Source organism: Zea mays, chromosome 3 (assembly GCF_902167145.1).
Source record: "Zea mays cultivar B73 chromosome 3, Zm-B73-REFERENCE-NAM-5.0, whole genome shotgun sequence".
In the NCBI taxonomy this organism is placed as follows: Eukaryota; Viridiplantae; Streptophyta; class Magnoliopsida; order Poales; family Poaceae; genus Zea; species Zea mays.
In genome coordinates, this window is record NC_050098.1 from 35984267 (window position 1) to 35994535 (window position 10269).

General features: G+C 40.2%; 1 protein-coding gene across 2 annotated transcripts; it reads right to left on the reverse strand.

Moving 5' to 3' along the window:
- Nucleotides 1-334: 334 nt before the first annotated feature.
- LOC103649954 (protein TPR1) lies at nucleotides 335-9957 on the reverse strand. 2 transcript variants are annotated; one of them, XM_008675649.3, is made up of 25 exons: nucleotides 9517-9957; nucleotides 8281-8460; nucleotides 8044-8157; nucleotides 7380-7538; nucleotides 7113-7287; nucleotides 6917-7034; nucleotides 6132-6232; nucleotides 5907-6042; nucleotides 5658-5767; nucleotides 5461-5530; nucleotides 5247-5320; nucleotides 5074-5169; nucleotides 4901-4993; nucleotides 4136-4263; nucleotides 3795-4038; nucleotides 3551-3721; nucleotides 3358-3453; nucleotides 3113-3268; nucleotides 2930-3040; nucleotides 2672-2851; nucleotides 2300-2428; nucleotides 2125-2220; nucleotides 1821-2003; nucleotides 1583-1740; nucleotides 335-884 (listed from the first exon to the last, which is right to left on the reverse strand). In XM_008675649.3, the coding sequence occupies exons 1-25, from the start codon at nucleotides 9594-9596 to the stop codon at nucleotides 665-667; spliced, it is 3378 nt and encodes a 1125-aa protein (XP_008673871.1). In that variant the 5' UTR covers nucleotides 9597-9957; the 3' UTR covers nucleotides 335-664. The 2 variants fall into 2 exon arrangements, with proteins under 2 accessions (XP_008673871.1, XP_008673872.1); XM_008675650.3 differs by having other exon boundaries at nucleotides 6132-6184; nucleotides 9517-9859.
- Between the last annotated feature and the right edge of the window lie 312 nt (nucleotides 9958-10269).

Consider the following 10269-nt stretch of genomic DNA (forward strand, 5'->3'; position numbering starts at 1 on the left):
GTCTCAAACTAAAAAGTATCCAACATTTGGACAATGACCTTTTCATAATTACTTTATTTCTGGGAGATTAATTTTTTATAGTCTACAAGTAAATTTTAAGAAATTACCAGAGAAGACTTTCTTGCGTGCCTCCAAATTTTTTAGTAACTTGCAAAACTCAATGATTTTAGAAACTTCTTTTTTGTACTCTTGAAGATGCACTTATAACCATTTGTGTGTGTGGGGGGGAGGGGTGGCATTTCTAACATTCACCATAGCACGGTATTTCCTCTTTTTCGATGAACACACGCTATATTAAAAAACCAGGTAAAATAGATCTTGAGCAAAAACTATGTAAAACCAGGTAAAAATAGATCTTGAGCAAAAACTATGTATTGCTTTACATTCATGAAGAAATATATAGCTTACATCATTTGAGCTATCGAGCTAAACCTGAGAAAACCTTAGGCGACATACTTTATAGACACTATTACCCCGTATCGCAAACATAATCTTCCATGAACAGGATAACTAGGGTAGTACCTGAAAGTTAACCACACCTGAACATAAAACCTATTCTGTCCTTTTTACAACAAATGACGATAATATCCTAACGGCATCCACATACAAATAAGTCAGTGTAATTAGAAAGTTTGCAGAAAAAGAAAAGCTTAGGGAATACAATCTATCTTTGGATTTGATCCGCAGCAGGGTTGCTAGTAGCCGACGAAGCTGGCGTCTTGCCATTGGGAATGATGCCATTGTCTGCCGGAGCGGGCGCTCCCCATTTCCCTTCGGACTCCAATGGCTCCAGCACTTTGACGGACCCATCTGACAGCCCGACCGCAAATTGGTTTGGCTCGTGGGGATGTGCGGCGACGACAAGAGGGTGAACAGGTGGATTGCTGGAATCATGAAACAGACATTACTTAGGTGCCTAGTGTTAGATATAAGGATCATATGGCATCATGACAATATGTGTTGCAATATGAATGGGTAATCTATGTTGTAACATGAATGAGCACTCTAAGCGTAGAAGCATGTCTAAAAGTTCGTTATCCTATATTTTCTGAATTCGCCGTAATGCACCCACACAGTCCAATGATTGATCAGCAGTACCAGAGGCAGAATAGGCACCCCAGCTGCCTGAAGCCCTGAGTAAGCTCAATGACACTACGGATTGATCTATGTAGGCCAACAATTGCCCCACAAATTTTACACAATAATCTCAGAACATTAATGATGACCTATGAAGACTTCGACAGCCAACAAAATCAATAATGTACATGATGCTCAATTAGTGATCTAATTAACTCTCAGAACTGATTAGTCACTAAGCCAAACCACATAGAAGCAAGACCCCATAAAAAACTTGGCCCCACAAAAAGCATCATCAAACTTGGCTAAAGGAACATTTAGCATCTCATCTCTCTTATTTTGAATCAAAAAGCTTGCACAAACTATAATGTGATGGTTAAAATTGAGAATTTGCATTGGCATCACTCCTCAAATGCTAACAAGTGAACAGAAAATGTGCTGGCCCATCCAAATCCTCATATGGTCTTTATCTAAATAATATGTATCCAATGTACAAGGAGAGTACCTGTTTATCACCGATGGTGCAATTCGACATCTTAATCTCAAGTTCTCCGCATCAAAAACACCTAAGTTACCATCAGTGAAGGCAGCAAAAACTAGCTGGCTGTTACATGAGTATGATGCATGCGATATGGAAGCTGACAATGTGTCCTGGGGTATCCACTGAAATAAGATAAACATATTTAATAGGTAATCAGGCAATGATGAAATAGTACTGTTTTATCAAGTATACTATGTGCAACCTGATAGATCCTCTCCATTTTTGATGCGTCATATATGGCTAGTTGAGTCTCATGTACTACTAGCAAGTGACTTTGATCAGAACTAAACTGGACCCGTGTATCTCCTGAAGGAGTTTTTCCAGCTGGCATTTGTATCGAGACTGTTCTCTTTTTTTCCCAGGTGTCATTGGTCCACACACAGAGCTGAAAGGATAAAAGTCAGTGACTGCTTCATTGGTGCAAGAAAATTCAGAGAAAAACAAGAGATGGGGGTTGTTGAAAACATGATTATTTTGGGACACAAACATTAATTACTAATAGTAACCTGTGCATCAGCGCCTGAAGAAACAAGTATGCCAAGGTTGGTGGAGAATGCCAACCCAGTTATCCTCCTTTGATGTCCTTTGAGTCTAGTTTTTACCTGAAAACCAAAAGGTCAGAAGGCTGAATGAAATGATCCACAGAATCATAAACTGCATCAGAGATTAGACACTGATTACCTCATCTACCCTGACATTGTATATGTGGATGGTTGAATCTTCCATTCCTATTGCTATGATGTTATTGTCTTGAGGGTGAAATGCTAAAAATGTTGATGCTGGTGGAGGTGGCATGAATGTTGTCATCACCTGCAAGAAGGATGCATGATTAAGGCCATGTTTGTTTCCTCTCAAGATTATATAATCCAGCTTATGGATTATATAAGCATCTAATGACCTGCTTATAGATTATCATAATCTAGGTATCTAGATTATATAATCCAGCTTAAATAAGTTAAGAGACAAACAAACAACACAGATGAGGGTAAACAAACAGGCCCTAACTCTTCTTGAAGTTTGAAAAATCATCAGAATAAAATAGTTAGACATTACCTTGAATGTCATCATGTTAAACAAAGAAACCTTCCCACCACAAGCAGACATCACATAGGAATCATTCTTTGAGAGTGCAATGCATGGAACTGCCTCCTCTGGATTGGTATCTGCTGTATCATTTGTCATGACAAGACCACTATTTGGCTGCCAATGGTGTGGCACAACACTAGCTGTGGCCTGCTTAGAACAGGAAAAATTACAACGTAACCTTGATTGTCTTAAAATACAAATGACCAACAGAAAACTAACACATACTTTTCCACTCGGATTTTGTTCGTTTCGACTCCATTTCCATAGCCTTTGAATGGCGTTAGACCCTAGTGCTAGCAACCCAACACCAGAATTTGTGTACAGAAGTCGGACAACCTGTACACAAAAGATGTGAAACCCTTGCACATTCCATGATACCGTGTGAAACATACATCAAGAAAAACCAACCTTTCTGGCTTGGTCTGGAGTTTCTGGCATTGTTGCTACATGGCATTGCTGGGGATTTAGAACTTCCATTAGTTCCCAAGGTTTTGCTTTATCAGGCTTTTCTTCTGAGATTCTTGGCTTTATATCTATGCTCCTTGATGCTGTATCCCCACCATTCTATTCAAATTTATCAAGTCAGATGTTACTTAAATTATTGATAATAGGTAAGCAAGGAACTTTTTGTGTGAAACTGAAAATCATCATACCAGTATAGGAGATGGCTTTGCAGGAGAATTCCTATCCAAGTGATCCATTCGGCCTATGTTAGGAGAGATGCTAGCAACAACAGGAGCACCTGAGACCTGTAAATCCAAAATTAGTGTCAGGGGTCAGGATCAATCTAAAAACAAGTCTATGAATCACAAAATAAAAATAGCAGTTAAAAAGTTCTGTAGGAACCTTCATAGAAGAAGCTTCGTATTGCGGCCTAAATGCTTCAAAAGGAGGCCGGCTCCCTAATGCGCGTAGAGTTCTAAGTCCATCAGCATTTGCAAGTATCTTAAAACCATTGTCTGCTGTAGTAACAGCAAGAAGATTGCCTTCTTTATTAAACCTCAAGCGAGGAAGAGCCTGGCATAATGTAAAATGGTTAGATTGACCCCTCCAGAAACAAGGACAAACATGAAAATGAGCAGAGACTAACTGGGAGGCCTCCTTCAGCATCGGTGCAGATCAGCATGTTATTATTGTCAACATCCCAAAATTTAATATGGTTATCTTCACCAGCAGCCAGAATGTGATTCTGAGCTGTATCAAACTGCACTACACCAGCAACACCAGCTGACCTTTTACGGAATCCAGAATATGTCCTCTTGATAGATCCTTCACTTTCATTCCACTCAACCAAATAGGAGTCTCCCTCTTTGCTAGTTCCACATGAGAACAACCTTCACATGAAGAAAAGGCAAATTGTTTCCTCAGTAAAAATTGAAAACTAGAACTAACTTTGGTGATAAAAATAAGAGCCAACCTAACTATTCTTACCTAGTTCCATCAGCACTATATAGCATAGTAGTACACCACTTGCCAGGAGCATCGTAGTCCACCCTAGATCCCATATTGTCATAAAGCCAGGCCTTAATTTTTCCATCAAGGGAAGTTGAGAAGATGAACTGCATCAAACGTAATAAAGTCATGTTTTAGACTTGATTTTGCTCATTCTGCTGAGTACTGGAAATTGTAAAATAACAAAATAGAGCTGTGTGAATAAGTGAATAATCCAAAGCATTTTAAACTTAGATGGTGCAATGGTGAGAACTGTATCATCGAGTCACCAGGTCACGTGTTCAAAGTAGCCTCTCCGCAAATTGCAGAGAAGGCTTACCTCGCTTATCCCTTCCTTTGGACTCCACTCATGTGGGAGCCTCTGACACTAGGTCTGCCCTTTTTTTTAATAAGATCATTCTTCTATTAATTAAATAAATTTGAATCAATCAGGAATTTGATAAACAATGTGGACAGATCTTGGACAAATGCTATAGCGAACAAAACAGAGGCACCGTAAATACAGCTAAAATCAACTTTTGTTCACTTAAAAGTCATCCACATGCAGACCTCCCTCTTTTCCACTTAAATAAGCATGTCACTATATTGTATGTCATAATTGTAGTAGAAACTCCACTGTCATAATCCCTACATTTAAACTAGAAGAATCAAGTAAAACTAGGTATAGAAAAGGTATCGATAGCAAAGATTGGTATTGCATCCAGAATGAAATCTCAATATGCGCATATTACTCGGATAACACACCTGAATACTCTCTTTGTGATGCGGACATATAGAATACACAGGTGCCTCATGCCCTTCAAATGTGAATAATTTATGTCCATGCATATCCCATACCTAAATAAAAAAAATGAAGTTCAAGGAGATAAGCCAAGTAAAACAGTTTATTAATTTTCCATACAAGTCACATCTCATACCTTTATTAGTTTATCATCTCCACAAGTGACCACACAAAGTTGCTTATTTGGTCGGGAGAATGCTATATCATTTACACCTCCAGAATGAGCCTCAATCTGACATGAAGAAAAATGATAGTAACTCAAATTATGTTATATGGCATTTAATTATCTATAAAAGTTTGTTGTGGTACCTCTAGAAGGTGTCGTGTCTCATTTGGTGGTTGGTATCCATGCAGATGGATCAAATGTTTCGTGAATGCAACGCCTAAAACCAAAAAAAAAAGTAAGTTTAAATGAAAATTATTGCTCAACAAAGTGTTACTTAGTTTCTTTTCTCAACCAAAGTATTAGCTGAAAATGTACAATATTTTTGACCGGGAGAAAAAGTACAATATTGATACTAACCAATCATTTCTCCATCAGGGCTCCAGGTAACTTGATTAATGGATATGGAGGAATCTTTGACAACAGCATTCTTTACACAGGAATGACAAATAATCAGACTCACAAGATGAAACACACAGGCATGCTAACAGACAAGGTACAAGTAAATAGATATCAAAAGTAAACTACAGATAAGACTTCAGCTTGTATGTGAATACCTGAAATTGTGGTGAACATGCATTTATATCCCGAATTTTGAAGGGCTTTGAAAGTAATGTTTCACGCAGACCGATCTCATAAAGTGTAAATTCACCATTAGCAGATCCCACTGTGTAGTAAAACACAGGGTAAGAAACTTAATAAATTGATGTATATCCAAGTTTAGGATTCACACAGATTACATGAAACATTGAATATCACATTTTGTAAATAAAGTTAATCAAATAAGACAGTTATCTTGATCATACCTAGAAGCAGTGTATGCCGAGTTGGATGAAAATCCATGCTAGTTACATTAGATCCATGTGACAATGAACAAGCAACTGTCCTTGGAAGATCATCCACTGACCATGCAGGTTGAGGGGTGGGAGCAGGATATGTGGCCTGCATAAGCATGATTGATTATTAAAATTCATACAAAATCCAAAAATGACATATTTTTCTAAGTGCAAATGCAATATTACGGTTATTACCTCATCAATGCCATGTCCACCAGGCCTCAAGCGCTTCATTAGTTGCTCAGACTCTGCACTTTGATAGTCTGTTAGAGCTGGGCGTTTCAACATGGAGACAGCTGACAAAACAATGTAATATAAATGACGTCATGTGATGTTTTGAAACATGCATATAACTGACAACGCAAATATATTTCCACATGACAATGCACACAACGATTCTAAGCAAAACTGATCTAAACTTTTATAGGTTAACTGAAAGAGTATAACATTACTAATTAATTGCTGCACCAAATTATCGTACTTACTACTACATGGACTGAAAAACACAAAAGCATAAGAACCTGCACTGAAACCCTAGAGCTAACAGCATTAAACCTACCAAAGAGCAGTGTTATTTCACAGAATGGGATTGAAGCCATAAATATGCATCAGCCTCTCCGCATTTGCGGGGGAAGGCTTGCCTCAGTATATCCTTAGCCAGACCCCACTCATGTGGGAGCCTCTGGCACTGGATTCGCCCTTTAATGTGTATCTCATGATTGAGTAATTTGTAAATTATAATAAATTAGAAGCATCTAATATATATATATCTGGAATTGAAGTTTGCATGTGTAACATTTCCAGAATGGACTGATACACAGCACAAAGGCATACTAACTGGTATTAATTGAATTGCACAGAAAATACAAAATTGTTAAAATGTCTTAATGCAGATCAAATTAACCACTGTAAGGAACAAATATGTTCAAAACAAGCAACCAGATAAACTTTAACAGAAATTTAGCACCACATTTGCATACCTTGATTGGGTGGAACAGGTATTGATGCTGCTGCTACAACAGCAGACTGAACAGATGAAGAGGCGGCTGCATTTGCCATCCAACCAGCTAAAGATGGACCAGGTGGAGGTTGGAACGGCTGCATAAATAAATACATAATGTAAAAAAACATCATAAAATCCACGCACGAGCAGAAAATGATCAAGTGCAAACATACAGTATGAGCTGTGAGTGGTGGATATGCAGCACCAGCCTTTGGAACAGCTGCCAGTGGTACAGATACCGGCGATGCACGAGCTCCATTGGGTGGAGAACATGTATGGTCGGTGAATAAAGTTTTGATATCTGGATTTGGACGAGGGTTCTTACAAAGCTGATGCTGCCAATTCAAGCTGCACATTTGGGGGGGAAATCAGTCACACTAAAAATATTGGAATGGAAACAGAATATCCGTTAAAGTAACAGCATTAGATTACTTTCAAACCTTTGATTGATTAGAGTTCGGAGGCGTGATGCCTTAAGAGTAGGGAAGACAAGTTTTTCCCGGAAAAGGGGGTTTGCTTCAATAAGTTTTTTTAGCTCAACCAGCATAATACTTCGAGCTGATTTAGTATCCCCATACTTAGACAACTGTTCATTTTCCCTGCAAGCAACATTATTTGATAGTTTTGAGCTACAAATTGAAAACAGAAGCAGCAGGCTAAGGAATTATAATACTTGGAATAAAACACTGTAGGATAGTAATAAATATATTGTTAAGCAACTAACAAATTTCATTTTAAAAAATAATTTTTACAGGAAAATACAGCATAACATAAAAGCTACCAAATGAATATCTTAAACAAACCTCTATCATTTGCAATAAGCATCTGGCAGCTAACGAGTTATGCCGTTGCCGGCTTGCAGGCCTACTCAGCTAATGTATGTGTACCAGCTGCTTGCCATGGCTTCCTAATAGTTCATGATCTATTAGTAAATGTCCTATTTCATTGTCAGTGAAGATATATTAATTGCATTGCACCAAACAGGAGAGTCGTTTTCAATGTTTATCTTAAAGATCTAAGGGGTAACAAGGCTCTAAGAAATATTTATTTTAATGGTTTCTCAGCAATCTGATGCCATGGATTTAGAAAGCAAAAGGAACAAACCTAAAATTCTCAAGAGTGAGAAGTTGTGTTATCTCCTTATACAACTCCTCATTGAATGTCGAGAAGACTTTAAGATCCTTGACAAGAATATCTACAGCCTTTGCTCTATCATGCCTGTTTGGAACATAGAAAAAAGAAAAAAAGTCAGTACAATTTTACAATTCCCCAAACAATGGCACGAAATTCGAAAACCCAGCTCCTCATTCAAATGAAGTTTGAAATATGAAAGAACAGTACCTATCAAGCGCTTCCAAATACTTCTGCTTCCTGATCTCAAAGAAGATCTTCATCGAATACCTATTGTCATCTACCTTGGTGAATCCTGACAAGTATCTCTCCACCTCATCCCACTCCCCAGCATGGACCTTCTCCTCGAAGTACTTCATATTGAAGAAGAACCCTGACTCTTGCTCAAGCCTACAACACAATGTGAAGTAGGGAATTATTACATGTAGTAGAATATCAGCCCACAGGCAATTCCATTTCTGGGATAAAAGAACGTGGTACAACATCAGTTGTCAAATTTTCTCATCAATCAACAGAATGGGTACACTAAAGAGCTCATAACTCCAATGGTCAAAACTGAAAAATATCGAGTAACCACTTAAACCAGCCAACCACAATGCAAGATTTGAGCTTGGAAGTGATCCTAAACGACCAACCAAGTTCATGGCATTTATTGTGAAAAAGATCAGAAGCCACAAAGTACAGTTCTGACTAACCAACCGTGTGTTTTCTTCGATGCAAAAATTTGGAGCAAGCAGAGCAGAGTGCAGAACACATTGAAAACAGAACGTCCTACAAGTTCCAATTGCCTGGTTGAAATGACGTAATCCAGCAACATTACCGTCTAGTGCGTCGTTTACTGATTATTACCCGCAGGACACGACAAGGGGACCAAAGCGCCAGTACACCAAACAGAGTATTGATTTATAAAACTAATAACACGAGATTCATTTGTTCGACGAAATTAAGTGAACCGACAGAGAAGAGGAAGCCCAGTGGACACAAGAACCAGCGATGGGTGTAGTGACCCGCACATGCAAGCTCTATATTCCAAATGCGCCCCTGAATTTTTCCGGAATATAAAAAAAGTTGAGACCTTGAAAATCGATTTTTGGCCTGATTAAATAAAAACATCGACTGTCACGGAGAAAAGCACGAGGGGGGATAAAATGTCTTTTGACCTAAATAGCCCCCAAACTTCCATGTTATTACACGGTTCCTAACAAATCGAACGAAGCTTGAAAAAACTTATTTTTTCCAGCAGCAACTCGTCGAATCCCAGAAAGGAAAAGAAACGACTTAAAAAAAAACAGAGCCGCGTCTGGCCGGATTCATGAGAAAAAAAAAAAGCGGAAACAGGCTGCGCGACAAATCAAATCCCCTAGAGCGTAGAGGAGCCTGATCTCCAACCACTCACCAACCCAAGGTAACCACCGGCCGCGCAAAGAGAGGGGAGGGTGTACGCACTTGTGCACGGTCTCCTTGAACTTCTCCTCGTCGAGGAACTGCAGGATGAGGAAGACGAGCTCGCGGCTGAGCGACGACATGGCAGCGGCGGCGGTAAGCCGGCCAGTGGTCGATCCGCGCGCCCCGGAGCTTGTCTGGCGCCCCCGGGTCCGGAGGGCGCGGTCCTGGTGGCTTGGCCGCTCAGGCGGGCGCGAATCCTAGGGTTCCGTCGTCGGCCCGTCTCTCGCGAAGCGAAGCGGAGGCGAGAGAGAAGCGGAGATGTGGAAGAGAAGGTTGGGGGAGAGAGAGAAGCTATGGTCTCGCTTTCTTCGATGCGTTGCAGACCTCTCGCCCTTTTCTCTCTCCCCACGCCACCCAGCACTGGCTTATCTGTGAGAAGCACATGTCCTTATTGATAAGTGGGTAAGCTTATTGATATCTGCACGTACTTATATGATAGGTCGAGTGCGGCGGAATCGAAAGGGCTGGGATTAAATCGGATGGATATTCGTGAGCTGGCGTCCGGTTGTGAGGGCGACGTGCGCGCGAGACATCGCCTCGCGAGACAGGGGAAGGGCGGTGCTGGGGCTGCCGAGACGAGACGACACGAGACTGGCTTGCGTTTCCATGCGTGGTTGGTTGCGGACTGCAGGAAGGCAGTTTACATCCATCGCGCGTCTTCTCGGATCAGCAGCGTGCCAGTGGGAAAACAGTGGCGCACGGCACCGACTGAAGGAGATGAGGGCAGGTACATCCTAGAGACACTACAACGAT